Source organism: Chlamydotis macqueenii, chromosome 1 (genome assembly GCF_036417535.1).
Source record: "Chlamydotis macqueenii isolate bChlMac1 chromosome 1, bChlMac1.mat, whole genome shotgun sequence".
Taxonomy (NCBI): domain Eukaryota; kingdom Metazoa; phylum Chordata; class Aves; order Otidiformes; family Otididae; genus Chlamydotis; species Chlamydotis macqueenii.
In genome coordinates, this window is record NC_141556.1 from 15,644,845 (window position 1) to 15,662,962 (window position 18,118).

At 37.9% G+C, this 18,118-nt stretch overlaps 1 protein-coding gene across 1 annotated transcript in view; it reads right to left on the reverse strand.

The window, feature by feature from the left end:
* Positions 1-18,118, reverse strand: part of COG5 (component of oligomeric golgi complex 5) — a 187,734-nt gene that overhangs the window by 24,435 nt on the left and 145,181 nt on the right. The window contains exon 15 of the mRNA XM_086746499.1: positions 875-985. Coding sequence (XP_086602625.1) covers positions 875-985 — 111 coding nt within the window. The remainder of the gene's footprint in view (positions 1-874; positions 986-18,118) is intronic.

Sequence of the window (18,118 nt, forward strand, 5' to 3'; positions counted from 1 at the left end):
TATAAAAATATTAGAATTGAAAGTCAAGGAATGATCTGAGGAATATTCTACCAATTTCCCTGCAGTTATGAACATGCTCTACAATAGTATTTTTAAGCCAGATAAGTAGTGAACTCAGAGACTGAATCATATCAGATCTCCCTCCAACACTAAGGCACATGAGGTTCATTACTAAATACATCAGAAGAAGCAGACTTAAAAGTTGATCTACCATCTGTTTGCAAAATTCAAGCAAATTTTATAGGCTTTTTAGCATTTTTTAACATTCTTTAAATATATTCACAGTCAGGAGTACTCATGATCTTGATTCTAATCAGGCTAGGATTTAAACACGATTAAATCCCACTGTATCTGTTTGTTTTAATTTACAGAGACTGTGTAACTATTGGCATGTATCTGGCATGTATCTGAGCCAGAAAACTGGAATTATTCATAACTGTGCTTAGTCCTGAAAACATTTCCAGGCCAGATTTTGGTCACAGAAACAATGTTTGGCCACAATCATGGGAAAGCAGTGAGGGTCTTCTGAGAAAGATAAGCTTGGGCTGGAACAGATGCACACAAGGGCTACCAGGCTGACCAGTACAAAGCCAGAGCTTACTTAGTAAGAAAAAAACAGAAAGGGTTCAATTGTTTTGGCTCACAAAGCAACGTAAGTGAGATGTGATGATTCTCTATAAACACATCTTTTACTTCCTCCTGCTTACAAGGGCCAACCAAGTCTCAAAGAGTCGTACAAATGCATAGCAAGGTACAGCTCTTAACCCAAAATTGGGCTGTATTTGTCAGAGTTCTCATCAGCTAATGGGAGAATATGCATATGATAGAGCAAAAAGTTAACATTATGGCAAGAGAAATGCCAAAGGAAGCCTACCTTCAGAACGGACTGGTGTAGTTTGTATAGTGAATTAACTACAGCCACGTTCCTCCTCTGTCCCTCTGTGAGCGGTCCAATCACCTGGCTGGCATCTCCTTGAGTAGACAGCTGCAGTGATTGCAGAAATTGTTAAAGCAGTACCAAGTTTTTAAACAGTACATCACTTCAAAATTACAGTTAACTAAACTTAGATCTTGGCAGAAAGCCACAGGTCTGCAGCACCAATGTTCTTCCATTTCTTCTTAATTCTTATGGTTTCCATCTCCAGATAATACAAACTGAACAACAGGAACACGAACCATGAGAGACGGCTCTCTTAGCTCCCAGACCGCAGCACTCAGACTCAGATCTCTTGGAGATACCTAGTCCCAGCATAACTTCAATGTTATAATCTAAGAGTCAGGTGAAGTCATCTACACGAGGATGCAGTACAAACTCGCAGCAGCAGAACTGAAAAGGGTGTGCTTTTCTGTATCCCCATCAGTCCTCACTTCTGACACCATTCAAGCCTCTCCTTAAACACTGTTTCTTCAAATAGATGGCTTACTGCTTTGTATTTATTAGTGGCTTGTAAATTAACCAGAAAATAGAACTACAAGGACCAAAATTGCTAGTCCTGTCTTTAAAAAGAGTTCTATCCACTCATCTTTCAGCAAAAATGAAAATAAAATTATGTGTATTTAAACCCCACAAAGCATGCATTTTTATCATTCCCACAGAAATCAAAGGTCTACGGTGATACATAAATAGCAATTGACTGTAGACCAGTCCCATAAGGATACCACAGCATATGTTTATAACTTAAAATAAATTGTAATTGGGAAAAAAAAAGAAATTTTCTTGTGCACTGAAAGCTGCAGAAATACGAAGAATTGACAAAAGGCTATGTGGATTCTAGAAGAAGCACATCTAAATATTACAGTAAGAATAGCTATTAATAGAAAGCTTTACAGAGATAGAATTATCTGACTAGTTACCTATATTTCAGGGTACAAAATTATCCTCCAGGAAACTCCTGAAGAGGCCTAGCTCCAAAAGTCTCTCAGTAAAAATATATTCAACTCATTGAACAAGTCATCAAGAGAGACTTTTATGAAGTGTGTCTTTAAACACACTTGTAGGTCCTACAGAAAGCTCCAAAACTAAAACTGAAGAGACAGTAACAACTGTTTAAGAACAAAAGGAACAAAGATAACATGAAAAATTTTAAGTTACAGGAAACAATGAATCTACTAGTGAAAGATTATTCCTGTACTTCCTACAGCTTCCACTCAGCACAAACAGAGACACCATGCAAGCAAAGTTATCTAGCATTTGCCAGCACTGCTAATAATGAAGTTTTAGACAAGTTCCTGCAAGCACACACACACGAACACAAATTTACTCACAGCACTAAGGTGATACTATCAGTCATTCCCCTTTCTTCAAATTTAGGGATTATTTCAGGATAAAGAGGTTTCTGAGGCCTTTGCAGAGGAAAAAAAACATCTTTTCTAACCTATCTTAAATTATTTGACATCAGAATGCATCTTTAGAGTAGCTGACAAATACATCATCTCAGCATCTTCCTGGCTTCCTGGTGAGAACAGCCATGCGAGCTACACATTTCTGTGTGCTTCCCGGTATTTCCATTTCACAGACCTGACTGCTTTCAAGCATTTTGCTTCTCACATTTACAGCTTCACAGATTAGTAATAAAACAGCTGTGCAGAGAAACACCCTGTCCATCCAGCTGACCACCCTCCCAGATCCAATAATCCTTTTTTCACACCTTTTTAAAGTACTCCACAGGCTATTTAACTCAATGGGGTTTTTTGCACATTTGCAAATATTAAACATAAAAGACTATTTTATAAGTAAAATTTTATATCCTAGTCACTTAAATTTCAGTTCCTCAGAGTCTATTGTAAAGGTTTCACAATTTCTTTTTCTTAGACATTACAAAATCATTAGACTGTGCTGCTTCTGCTGGTGAAAAAGCTTAACTGGTAAGTAAAACCAGTAACAAGTACAAACATAACCCTTCTGCAGCAACAAGCGACTCTTGCCGTCAGCAATAGTGCACAACAGCTTCACAGGCAAAGACTAGAAATGCCTTAAAAGCAACAAATCTTTCTAAAATTGTTCACAATATTAAATTCCCTTAAATTAATCAATTTGAACTTTGACAGCTAGATGTGTTGATCCCTTATGTACCTTAAAATAAAATAACTGCTCTTAAACAACAAGGCTTGGAAAACTCAAGTCTTCTAACTAGCAGCAGGAACTGGGCAGCCCAGGGCTCCCTGGGACCACTTCTCCTGACAGTGTGCCATGGGAACAGCCGGCACCTATGTGGGTAGGTGTGCCCTACCATCCACAGCAGAAGTCTCAGTGGGTCGTTCTCATCTCTTGCTGTCACCACCGTGATTTCTATGACCTTGCCTTGAGGAAAGAAAGTTCTGCAGGGAGCTCTATCCAACACGTATCTGCATTTCAGGTAGTTTGGCACTATTCCAATATTCCAATGACTCAGACTGAATTTTTGACACCTCTAATACCATTGTACAATCATGCAGCCAGCTAGGAAAACACCATCATTGTGTCTCCCCGGTTCCAACAAACTAGGCTTATGGCTCAACACAAATCATCCCTCAATTTATTTTCCATCATACCTAGTTTTATCAATGATCCATATTAATCACTCTCATTTATATACTAAGTACTTTTGAAGTTCTATGCTGTGTACAGCTTATGCATTTAACTCTTACTCCGCTATCTGTCCACTGGGGATTGCACTGCGTAAATACATTAAGTCAAGTAAGTGTGAAGCCTACCCACATCCACTCAGCTGAAAGACACAGTCCAAGGGCCTTCTTTTTGATGAGGGCATGAGGGACAGTATCTGGTGCCTTTTTAATAAGTTAGATTTATCCATAAATGCAGAAGGCCAGGAGACTGAATTTATGCTAAGCAGAAATAAGGAGGACAGAAGGGGTGACTTCATCCCAAATCAGAATCTATTTTGGAAAAGAAACAGCCAGAAGACAAAGCATAGCTGAAGGACCGGATCCTATCTCCAGGGAACCGTCAGTCACCCTGGGAGTTAGTCTGGCTTGAGCCAGCTAGATGAAATGAAAATAGAGAAAAAGAAACCATGCTGAAGCCAGACCTGAATGATTAGTAACAAGGACTGTAACTGTTCCACTTTTCTTCTGCTGTCTTTAGGTATAGCAATTGATTTCTTACGCTCTCCACTTTAGTTGGATAAACTCTTTCTGCTTTTACGTCAAAGCCTGTCTACTATTTACAGCAATTTTATAGGCACTAGTAAAGCACAAGCACCTCATTCCCTAGCAAGTGGCAATTCTACAATGGGTGACACATCAGTTTGAGTTCCCTTTGCCAACATGAGCTACCAGCACACTGGCAACATGAGATGCTAGTGAGGAAGAGAGGAGTGAGGAAGAGAAGTCTCCCACCAGCAAATATTAGAGAGGACTTTTGTATCATGCATCCAGGCAGTAGGACAAGAGCTGTGTCTTGTGGTACCCTCAAGAATGCAAATGTGAGCTTCTGTCTCATGCAGCATTTCAAGAAAACTGAAAGGGCAGCTGTTAAACTAAAATGAGGAAGAAACACTGGAGGTACTGCCTTTCTGACATGTATATGAGGACATTCTCTAAGGTAGGAGGTTGAAATTTGAAGGTTCAATCCAGTAGCTGACTAGCTGGAGGAAGTTGGCTAGAATAACTTTTTAAAAATCTAATTCAACAGAATCTGAGGACTAAGCAGTCGATTGGGAAGTTTACTGAACCAAAAAGGACACTTGTAGAAACTGATAGACAAAAAGCATGTCATGAAGAGGAACAGGCTGACTGAAGGCCATTTGACTTGCTTCAGCCTGACATGGCCAAGAAACTGTAAGCTATGACTGGCACTGTGCTCTCACCAAATGCAGAAGTCCTTCTAGAAAATAGTTTATTTTTGTTTGCATCCTTCAGTACACTAATGTGGTTACACTGCTTCACCTGCAGATATTGCAGGTTCCTTGTATCGGGTCAGTAACGATCGGGTCAGTAAGTTGCCCAGTGTAGAAAATTTCAGGAATGATTCACCTGACCACAAGCAGGAAACCACCAAGCAGAGAAATAAGCACTTCTATTGAGTAATTCATCTAGCCTATTTTAGAGGTCTTGCCGTAGGGAGAGAGTAAATGCACCCTGTATGCACCTGTTTCCCTCCACTAACTATAAAGGGAATCTAAAGCAGTACCACAGATACGTACAGCCAGCTATTCTGCCTGAAGTTACGTCAGATTAGTTCTCACCTTACCAAGGTATTTGCACCCCTTTGCATAGACCCATTTTGGAAATATCTTTTGGAAATAACTAGATCAAGTGTTCTGGATTTTACACGTTTCTATGCTTGATACCTAAGAACAGATATGTAATTTGACAGCATAGATTTGATCTCACATGTTGAGACATGCGCTCTGGTAAGATTGCTTTGGGCTTAAATTCTTGTTTTCACCATGAAGCAATGAATGTAGAATTTAGATTAGGATGTGAATCAAATCATCAGTTCTCCCTCAGGTTACAAAAAATGCTAATGCAGTTTATCTTTTTCTTGTGGAAAAGCTCAGATACATATTTTCCTATAATTTGTTTAGTGTTTCAAAGTGACTCTCTTCCCCTCTTTCAACAGGTGGCGGCTCAGAAGAGTCACTGATTTGTGAGCTGGGTTGCTACCGTTCCCTTCACAGACTAAACATTTTGTGAAAAAGCTCAGTTTCACACTAAGTAACTAAGATCTTCTGTGCATCCTTATTGACAGTTTTGGAAAACTCCCTTTATTTGATTTTGCTACTCTAAAACAGCCTCAGCAAACCCACTATCTAAAGAGCAGGAAACAGCATCATAATTTAGAAGGAGTACAGAGATCTCAAATCAAAAGAAGACGATAGCAGTGCCTCATAAGAAAGCATTTGATCTAACTCTAGGATCACAAGACTAATGTGTTATGATAGCAAAAATTGAACTCAATTGTCAAGTTGACATTTTCAAGAATAAATACATTCCTAATAGAGGCAGCTGATGTGGCCATACCTCTGGCAGAAAGCAATCAATCCATCTGGTACTTGGCCTCCTGCCTGATCATAACAACTGACTATAAAGCCCAGAATCCATTTACAGAGTTTCTGAGTCAATAGGGCTCGGCCCTGGGATTTCTCCCATAAGCTACAAATAATTGGGATGATTTACTATTAGGCTTCATGTTTTCCATACAGCGGAAGGACCATTTTACAATCTCTTTCCACCTAAGAAACACAAAAGTTTACTAGAATCAGTTTGCTACTTTTTGTAAAAATATAACAGCATTTAGCAGAAAAATACCTAACAATCCACTAGCTATGCCACCTCATGTATTAGCTACTTAGAGGACAACTTGCAAAAATAAAAGCTATAATTTAGAGGTTCCAAGTGTAGGATTTGAATGAATGTGTCAGGGTAAATAAGGTCCTTGACTGATGAGGATAAATTAAAATGAATGTTTTGCTTTAAAAAAAAAAAGCAACAAAATTTAAGAATAAATCATAAAGAAGAATTTATGTTCTTAGAATTACTTCTGATTTTTCAAAGAAGATTAAATATTTCAAGATATGAAGAAAGAACTAAGTTGTGAATTCAGGCAATAATTTAAAATGTACATAAAAACATTTATATTGCATCCTTCTGGACACTTTTGTAACTTCCAGAGTATTGGGTTTTTTTTGTTTAGCTTCCTCAGAAAAACAAAAATTTTATATTCTAGGAATACGGAAAAGGAGCTCTATAGCGAAGGCATTCAAAATCTTATAGAAAACACAATTTTTTTTGGAAGGAAAATCTGAAGGAATCGTGAAGTCCTTGACCAAGAAAAAAGACTGAACATCATGCTCATACTATTCATTCTAGAATAACAGCAATCATCAAACCGTTCCCTCAGGGGTATTTCTGATTTGGTTTTTTTTTCCTGCCTTAATATTTTTAAAAGCAGAAGAAATGGAAGGAAAACAGCAAATGGTCTTTCCGTAGCAGAAAAGACAGGATTTATCTCTAAGTCTTTGAATCATCTGAGAAGAAAAGCACTGTAGAAAATAATCAAAAGTGAGTAATGGTTCATGATCCTTAAATAATAAGATGCTTTAAAACAACTCCACTATCAGAAAGCACCTAAAACCAGTTCTTTTAACGAATCTCAGAGAATCCTAAACTTGAAGGACTTGTAATAGTTTCTCAACTTCCAAAAATTATGCTTCTTGTATTTGACATTTTTTCAGACTCAGGTTTATCCAGCTAGCTCAAGTCTGAGAAGGATTTCAAGGACAACATGTGTTGATCCTGATACCTCTGACTGTAACAGTTTACTGAATTTCTCATGCTTGCCAAATTAATGACTGAATGATTAATCATATTTTATATGTCATCCCAATAGCTGTTGGTCCCAACCAACTACTGAGAATGCACCTCCAGACGTGAAGAGCAGACACACATCCCCAAGACGCGTGAGATAAGTCTAACATGAAAGGGTGATATTCACCTACCCGTAAAAAATATAATCAACTTACTTGATTGCCATCTCCCCTTTTTAGTATCAAGTCCAGGCTTTAATTGAGATTAGAATACTTCTACCCTGCAGGAGGTTATAAATGAGCTTTACATTGTCCAGCTCTCATTAGAGTCTCAGTTTTGCAAAATTCCAAAGCCTTTACCATATCAACATACACTTAACCAAATTCAATTCTGAATCATAGAATTTAATTTGGTATGAAATATCTTAGAGTGCACTATAACAAAATACTGTAAGGATTGTGCTTTTTTCTACCTGTTAGTGAAATTACATGCTAGATCTAAAGTCTTTTAACTACTTTCCCAGCAAGATAAAATGATGTTCATAGTGTTCTCAAAACCAGACTTTTATGCTTGGATGATTTTTTCTGGAGTATAGCCAGTATCTCTTTAAAAAAAAAAAAAAAAAAAATCACACATTTGTTATGTGAGTCACGATCTCACCAGCATGAGACAACATGAGAACGAAGAAAATGTTTCATGAAGTTATTTTTTAAATGTAACTTTCTCCTCTAGATTTTTAGTTCAATTTTTAAACGTTTAAATGCTTTTTAAAGTGACTGATCAGCTAGACAATTCTAAGTATTCTCTGACCAATATAAGTAGCTTCCTAATGACTGTTTTAACAAAACTCTTCTGATCTTTCCATTAAAAAAAAAAATCAAAAAACCTTAGCTGACTTCTGATTATTTTTAAATTAGACCTACTGCCATCTTTGGCTTTTATTACTGTACAGTGAAACAGTAATTATTCTGAAATTATTTTAGAATATAATAGCCTCCCACATATTCTATTTAAATACCTATTAATGAATTCCTTTAATGTGCCAAATATTGAATTCATATTTTTGGGTTCTCTCATTTAAATAGCATAGATACAAGTTTTTCAATGACAGTAACACCATGTCTTCAAGGTACTGGTATAATACAACTAATTCACGTACCTCCAAAAGAAGTGGGGAAAATATAATCTTTCACATTACTTACACCATTGTAACTGACCCATTATTTAAAGAAAACCTTTCCCGAAGTGTCATTTCACTGCCGTTCTTGACTATTTGTGAGCTTATTACATTTCATGCTTCCATTCGAAGTTCACAATATTCGACATTTAGACAGGAGGACTAGATACATTTCCCTGGAACTGTCAGACAAATCTCATTGTTGGAATATGTCCTGAATAGTGATTCACCCGCAAATGAAAGCTCACAATTCAATATAACACCATCTAATATGCAACACTGATTAATTCTTATAAGACTACATAATAAAAAAGGCAATCAGAAATTCACTTTATGTCATTACAATGAGAATTGATCATGCTTTTCCATTCAAAGCCATAACAGGCCTCATAAATTTGCTGGAGTTAAATCTGCTGCCAAAATTCCAGTGCATGAACAGTATTTTCGCTTCACTGGAAGAATTTGATTCCAAGAAATCTTTTCTCTTTTCCTCTCCACCCTGTTCTCCCCTCCTTTGTTGAATTATTCAGCTAGTTAAATTTAGCAACATCAGATAAGAGGATGGGTGGACAAAACACAACGCAGATATCCCACATAGCTATGTCAGTAAACATCCTAACGGAGATGCAGCTCATGTAAGTTTTCTTGCTAGTACAGCATATTTCATTTGGGGAACTTGTATAAATTTAATGAGCAAAACAATGGTTTTGGTTGGTATAAGGTATATTCATGTCAGGTACACGGTATTTGAATCAGAAGGTGCCGTTGCCGTTGGATACCCTTATCCATCCCTTTCAGCCGGGAGACCTTGTCTACATTCACACTTGGAAGAATGAGCCACTAAAGGAAAAGTGGAAAGGGCCATATACTGTGTTGCTAATTATAGTAATTATTTATATCGTGTGTAGATGTCTAAAAAAAATCTAATCACCAGACAAATATCTCAATCGTATATATTAGTGGTACAAAATGGAAGTGAGACTTGTTGAAAAACAGGATTTTGGTAAGTCTCCAAGGGGGCAAATTGTTGCAATAAAATTAAAAATGTAAAATTTAGATTAACAGCCAAGTTAACTGCTGCTGTAGATATTCTTTCTATAGCCTTATCCTTAACGGCTTGAAGTCAAAATAATGTTAGTTAAAGATTCATAATTTAGAATCGTAGAATCATAGAACATTTTGGGTTGGAAGGGACCTTTAAAGGCCATCTAGTCCAACCCCCCTGCAAGGAGCAGGGACATCTCCAACCAGATCAGGTTGCTCAGAGCCCCGTCCAACCTGGCCTTGAATGTTTCCAGGGATGGGGCATTGATCACTTCTCTGGGCAACCTGTTCCAGTGTTTCACCACCCTCACTGTAAAAGATCTTTTCCTTGTATCTAGTCTGAATCCAATTTAAACAATGTGCCTTTGTCTGACCTGTCTACAAGCAAGAAGCATAAAATGATTAAAGGCTAGCTCCATCAACAACCAAGGAAGAACTGTTTAGGTGTGTCAAACTACTGAAGAAACTAGAAGAAACCCAGCAGGGGTTACCACGACCAGACTCATGGACCCTCTACCCAAATCGTACCACCAACTCAAAAGCAGGCAGAGTAACAGGACTGAGCACGCAGACCAATTTACATACTAGGTGAAGAGACTCTGACCATTTAATAAAATAACAATGTGTATGTATTAGAAAGTTAAACATGTTACTGTTTTGTGTACAAATAAAAGACAATTTGGAGCTTTAAGGCGTGCTGTCTTGGGACAGGCAGCCTTATCTGCACACATATGTAATAAAAGGAAATACCTCCACTCTGTGTGTAGACTGGTTCTTTGTATATCGGGTGAGGGACCCAACTTTGGGGACAACAAACAGATAACTTGTTTAGTCCATCCTCTCTCTGCCTTTTACTAGTCAACCACTAACTATCGACCAAAAGGTTCAGAAAAAATTCCTATCTCTATGAATACTCAGAGAAAAACTAAGAACCCATCCTTCTCATCTAATTGTTTTATCAGTGCAATATTTTAACTTTTAAACCCTTCTTTCCATTTCTGCTTTTCTTCACAATTTCACTGATTGAGCCAAGACATTCCAATATAGTCTCTGGTTCAGTTATAATAAACTTAGCCTTGTAGATTATGGACAAAAATATGCCATTCTTCTTGCTTATAATCTAAATAACCCACTGAAAACAGCTTATTTAAATCTTCATTCTCCTGATCAAGCATGACAGACACTTTTTCTTCTATAAACGACATTAAGAAAATTCCTTGTAAAGATGCTGTCTCCTTCTCAGCTCAGAGTTTAAGTTAAATTAATTGTTTTTCTGTTCTGCTTGGCCTTTTAGTATTTTCTTTCCTCCTTCTCTTTATTGCAACAAAGTTTACAAACCAAGGAGAAGCACTGATAAATTAGAGACTGTTTTTAAACAGTAAAAATATAAACCAAGATCAGGTGAAAATTTAATTGTCATGTCAGGAAGAGATCTTGAAAGATCTGTAAAGCCATAGCATGACAGAATTAAGCTTCAAAAACTACATCATTGAAGACAAGCAGGAGACTATTTTCTGTTGACTATCATACAACAGATGCACCATAAAACCACAAAGAAAGAAATCACGAAAAAATCAAACCTCAGCTGCCACAATATCACAAATAGTTATGATGACGGGATGGATGTGCAGAAAGTTGAGATCTATTTTAAACCTCAGTAATTACAAACTAGTTTTTAAACATACTCAAAGGAGAGGATCAGCTTTTTTGCAGAAAATTTGAAACACAAAAATAAATTTTCTAGAATAGTGTGAGAAGAATATAGACTGTTCTCTCACAGTCTGCCCCTTTAAACTCAAAAACCCTCGCAAATAATCTTTCCCAACCTATTCTAAATGGCTAGCTACTGGACCAGAGATATTTAATAGGGAGATATTAATGCTGAATATCCACCGAAAGTGGAAAATTGAAGAGATCATTATGGGTAACTGCAAAAGATCAAGCCACTTGAGTAGCATTAAAGAACACAACAGTAGTTGAAGGTGTAAGCAAAGCAGAATTTAGAATCTTGCACCTGCAAATCACAAGTTCAAATATTAATGGGACTGAAGGATGATGAGAGATAAACTGTTTGTCTCAATCCGAGTCCTAGTGCAAAGTGGGTATTTATTAAAATCTTTGTAATGTGTATGACTGACTGACAATCTTACTTGAAGAGTCACGAAGGAGACCTGTGATTGAAAAGGTCTGAGAGAAGAGAAATCCACCTTTAAAAAATGATTCCTATAGAGCAGAGATAGAGCACAATGGCAGAAAATGCACTGAGCCATACAAGTTTTGTGGGCAAAAGTAAAAATAATTTAAGAATAATAGCATTACATATATTTTGATGCTAATCTTATGCAATGCATTTGGTGCTGATCAGCATTACAAAGACCAGTGCTCTAAAAATATCTGAACATGACAGATAGATAGATGCTCCTCAGTCTGTATCTCCATCCATTACATTCACTAAAAATAGAATATTAAATTACAGAAGGGGTTGGTTGCACTGGCATCCAAAAAGGTGTCACCTGAGGTGGCTCAAAGAAGTATCTGGCTACCTGAAGAAAGTGAAGAACTCCTGAAAAGAGTTAATATCCAGGAGTTTTCTTGAACCCATCCAGCAAGTTGCCAACTAGCCACAACACCACATACAACTGTGCTCTTTTCAAGGACTAGAACTCTGGTAGAAACACCAAATGCTATTTGAAAATAAGTCAACTATGGGTGACAAGCATCACAGATAGAAAAACATGTTTAGGAAAGCACATCTTTTGAAGCTCTAGCAATCTAAGAAAATCTTAAGACCAAAATCAATGCTGTTATAGAAAGAATCAGCTTCTCCTAACTTTTGCCTTACAGATTTATTTACATCAGAAGTAAAAAAGTATGAATTCCAGATGCAAGAAAAAAAATTACCCCAATCTGTCAGCATTTTAAGCTTCCTCTTGAACAGATTTTGCATGTCACTCTCATTCAGTCTCATTCAGATACTGGCTACATCCATAGTAGCAAATTAAACAGTGCCAGGAAAGGCTCCTGGATCGGGCATGTGATCATCTGTACTGCTAAACTGTTAGGACAGTCATTCGCAAGTGTTTGGCCTGTGTTAACAAATACTCTCCCAAACAGTCTCCAGCCGTGGCTCAGGAGAGGCAATACTGCAGAGATCATTCCCAAAAGGGCACTGGTAGGCAGCCACATACCTTGGGGAAAGGGAGCCCTTACCAGCAGAGAGGCAGCTTGTCCTGTGCCCAGGAATGCTCCTGGGCACCTTTCACTGACCAGTACAGACGTTCCTGTTAAGTCCCATATTGGAGACTGAGAGAGTTCACAGTTAGGATGGCAAACTAAGTCCTGAGTGTCAGTCATAAACCTTTACTGACCTTGTACTCTCAACTGAGGCAGACATTAACATAAACAGCAGGGTGACAGTGTGGAACAATTTAACACACAGCCTTCCTGCAGCAAAAACAGACATGTTCTGCTGATCCTTGAAGTGAGGCCAACACTAATCAGAACAAGCCTCGATGATACAAATTTGCCTTAAAACAGATGAGACCAAGCTCATTTACTTACTTACATTTACTGTTCTGAGGACACTTAAATGTTTTTCTTTCCACAGCCATACTGTGTTTCAAAACCAAACCCTGAGCGTTTGGGCCAACTCACAAGCAGTGAGCGATCAGGATATATCACTGTTTGACTCTGAAGGAGGAGTAGAAACAACAATGAATTGTTACATTTTTCTATTTCTTGTGCTCTTTTCTGATATTTACTTTCTTAACCAATAATGCACTAAAAACTCTTATAATCGAGTACGTGTTACTCATCATTACGATAGGTAATAATGTTTTACACTAACACAGTCCCAGTTGCACCATTTAGTGCCAGTTAATTGAAAAGTAGATTTCAGTAAACTCTCAGAAAAAATAAAGTTTAGAATATATATTAGTCATAGAATTTTTTATGTTAGAGTCACTTTACATTTAAACATTAATCCAATCAAATATTCAGAGTTGTTCTACATCTGAAATCCAGTTCCACCATTGCACTGAAAAACAGTATCAGGCCAAATCAAAGCTTCCCAGTTACTTCCCAAGAACCTTTTTGTACTTGGCTGAGTACTCGCTATTACTGCTCTTATTACTGCTCTAGTACTCTGCGACTGGTACATGTTCTGAGACCATGTATAACATTACACAGCTCAGATATTTACTTAAGTAAATGTAAATAAGTCTCAATACACTACTGAGATGCAGGATAGTGAGAAAGAGGCTGCCTACTCTCTCTCACAGATAACAGCTGACGCTGACTTCTCCCTCAAAACAACCCAGAATATAAAACCTCGTTCACCGAAGAAAATCCATACAAATTTGTGTCCCAAGTTTACAGTGGTCCATTGCTTTTGGGATCAGAATAGTAAGTTCTCTCTTACTCTGCCTTCTGGCGTGTTTGGTATCAGAGGTCTTCAATATGTGAATCAATGTCCTGTCCTTTAAGGCTATGGGACAACTATTTGAACTGTGGTGCAGTTACTCTAATTTTTTAGTCACTTATGTCTTCTCTTTAATCTTTAATCTCAAAATACACTTCCATTACTGCGTCTTTAGCATTTTAACTTTGAAAGACATAAAATACACCAAGTGGCACCTTATGGTTTCTTAAGAAAGCTGCGGAAGAATTCTTCAAACTGCCAGGAAGGACTGTGCTCTGTACAGCTGTCCTGGTTTCGGTTGAGATGGAGCTAATTTTCCTCTCAGTAGCCAATGTGTTTTGTATTTAGTATGAGAATTGGTATGTGAAGAATGTTGATAAACACACTGATGTTATGAGTTGTTGCTAAAGAGACCAAGGATACTGTCCGGCTTTCCCAGTTTTGCTAATGTGCAGGTGCAGGAAGTTGAGAGGGATATAGCCAGAATAATTGACCCAAACTGGCCAAAGAGAGTATTCCATGACATAAACGTCATACTCAGTATATAAGTGGGGGTTGGCCGGGGCGGGGGGGGCATCTCTCCCTCTCTCTCTCCCTCTCCTTTGCTTGCTGCTCAGTTTAATTTCTGTGATTGCTGCCTGAGACGGGCTGTACCAGTCATTGGGACATCAGGTGGTGAGAAATTGTGCATCATTCATTGTGCAATTTCCATTTGCTATTCCAGTAAACTGTCTTCATCTCAACCAATGAGTTCTCCTTTCCTCCCAATTCTCTCCCCATCCCCGCGGGGCGGGAGAGCGAGCAACTGTGTGGTGACCAGGGCTAAACCACAACAGCAGCGCTTAAAAATTTCCAAGTGGCTTATACTAGACAAACCTGATAATCATAAAATCCCACAACCATTGCTCTACCATGAGCTGTGGGCAAAGGATAGATCAGTAGCTCTCCCAGAGCACTGCCCACAGCCTATATTTCAGGCCTCCACCTCATTCATCAACTTTTGTAAGATATATGACACAAGTCCAACCACATTTAGTTAAAAGAATAAAAAAAGGATTAAAATTTTATATTTTCTTCCTCCCTCATTACACCCACTCTTCTTCTCCATCTTCTGAGTGCTTCCTTCTAATGATTGCTTACAAGTCTGACAGTGGGAAAGATCTCCATTATATCATCTGCCTGCAGCGTCTTGTCTGTTGGAAAGATCTCTTTTTTAGACAAACTCCTCTGAAACATATTACTCCATAAAATACAATATTCCATATTTAGGAACCTCTCCTATTACAGGCAATCACAGCTCCCACTGATTTTAGCCTCGTCTACCCCAACCTTAAGATAAATCTGCCTAGCGTAATATGGCCATGCAGATTCCTGCTTTGCCTGTAGTTCAAGCAGACATGAACTTGCTCTGCTTGTGTTCCAGGCTGAATGAGAGTATTGCGCTCACCAAAGTGCCAAGGCTGAGCTGATCACCCTGGCTTGGAGTGGAGCTAAAATGTGCCCTGCCATTTGCGAGCACAGCAGAATAAGTTTGTGTTTGCCTAAATCACATAAGAATATCATTACATACCCATATATTAAAATGTTTTTTAAGATAGTTTGATCCACCAGAAATTGCCAGCATAATCACCCCTACCTGCTCAGAAAAACAAGTGGTTAACCTGATTTTTACAATCTTGCCACTGCAAATTACTCTTTGCTTGTTTATTGCCAAAAGATACCGGGCCACTTTGTCTCTGACAGTGATGCCTTATGGTGGGAGGAGGCAGCAAGATACAGCCTCCACAAGACAAGATTGCTGCAGGACTCTGATTGCAACTAACAAAGATAGTCTGACAGAATGGCTGTAACTCTAGGGAGGAAACGAGTAGAGGTCTCCAGGTTCAAAAAGTAGGAGAATCACATCTTCTCTAAACAACTGCATTTTCATGTTCACAACACAACACATTTCATCTATGTGCACTTGGTGGGTGTGTTAGTGTATTTCAATCCACCCACACGCCAAGCTGAACAGAAATAGCACAAAAGTAAGAGAACATACAGTACTTACATTTCCACTCACAATATATGAGGTAACTGAAATCATCACTCTAAAAGCAGAAAGAATGCAACAAAAAAAACCAAGAATAAATATTGTTCGGAATAGTCCTGTGCTGGGAAGGGAATAGATTAGATGACCAAATAGGGCTCTTTCATTTTTAATCTCTATAAGGACAATGGATCTTGCAATTTATTTTTATGCTTGTTGGCAAAAGTACACATCTTGTATATTTTCAGAGCTTTTAACTCTCAATGTTTCATGACTTCCCTCCACAAGACATCCAGTTCTAAGTATCAGTAAGAGAAATAGCTCTACCAACAGGCAAACCAAAACACAGTGACTGCAAAGTTGCAACAAAGATATTTTTAATTACGACAGAAATCACAACAATTCAGGTACCTTTAAAATTCAGCTCAGTAAACCACAAAATTACAGGTAATCAATTGGGGAAATACAGTTTTGTCTCACTTGTGATCAACAGGTGACTATATTTCCATTTTTATATACAGAAATGACAAATCTGTTTTAAAGTAGCACATGAACAAAAATCAAACATAAATTTAAAATACTTATGTAATCAATTGGGCATCTTTTCCAAAAATGGACAGCCAAAACCTGTTCCCTTCTTATTGTGGAAGATTGCTGCGGAGTATTATGTAAAGCAGTGGTCTTCAAAGTGAGGTGCGTGCACCACAGGGGTTAGGCAAGACAATCCACTGGGGTGCAGGAAGAAAATATCAGAACTTCAATAGGCCATGTATATAATTTATAAATAAAGAAATATACATATCATGAGGGTGCATGCTCAAAAAGTTTTTACTGATAGGGATGCAAAACCAAAAAAGACTACTGCCCTAGAGCATCCTGCCATGCAATCACTGCTGCCATGTCAAAGGCATGTAATGAAGATGGTGAGATAAAAGCTCTTTTTTACACCTCTTCTCAACTATCAGTTACATAAATGGGTGAAAATTTCTCTAGGAAGTAGATTTGTGAGCTCCTATCTTTTGCTAAGCAGCACGGATTCTCCAAAAACCCCCAAATTACTCAACATTTTCTTGTTTTCAGGAAATGCAATTTACTGGTTTCTCATTAATATTTTCCCTCTGCTGTACTTACTGTCAGCATTTGATGAAAGAGCTGATTTTCCTTTTGTGACCAGTTAAACAAGAGCATAACCTGTTATACGTGTCAATCAAGATGAGTAACTTAAGGTTACTCATTTGCAAATGGGAACAGATTACCCCTCTGGAAAACTCTTAAATCAAGGAGAAAAGTTAATGTTCTTTTTTATCTGGGCTACCTCACTTGTACGAAAAAGTGGCTAGAGAACAGAATCTGGCCCCAGTAAGCAGCCGCTGCGTTAAAAAGTAAGCAATGGATTGCAACGTGCAAATGCAGACAAGAAAAATTTTGGTCTTATGCAAAACACGATGATCAGATTTGTTAATCTCTCTTCCAACTGGAATGAGAAGCATGCAGAAATGCTGACTAAAAGGAAATCTCACGGCGTCGGAAATCGTTATTATATACGTCTGGGGAGCCTGATCTAGGCAAAATGTGAATAAGAAGAGACAAAATAGTAATGGCGCAGAGAAAATACACCAAGCACCCTTCCTCAGCATCACCTAACAAAACAGAGGATGGGTGATGAAGTTGAAAGGTAATACTTGTAAATTACTGAAATATATTTGTAAATGTAGTGCGATGCATAATTACCTTTTCAAACTCTGTATAGTAAGAACATCTGCAATTACACTGAGTGAAATTAGAACAATAATTCTGAATGCTTCACGGCATATGGCAACCACACCAGGCATCAGCAAGGGGTTAGCTAAAGATTCACCCAACAGCAGAATATATCTACCTACTACTCACAGAGTATATATGTATTTATATCTGCTCTGAAATAATTTGAATTGGTTAATACAAGAATAAATCTCAGGCACAGCAACAGCTAGTTCTTGGTGTGGGGAAAGCTGAAAACCAAAAGCCAGCAGTGTACAAAGTCACAAGTAACACAAACAAAACATTCTGGATTCACAGGAAGAGGCCATTTTTTCTTACTTGTGTTTGCTTTAGTACTATATGTACAGATTGCTAGACGCTGCTTTTACTCAAAGGTAAAATCTTCAAGTCTTGAACAGTATTTTTCTTGTTATTTGTCCTATCTAAAGCTAACTGG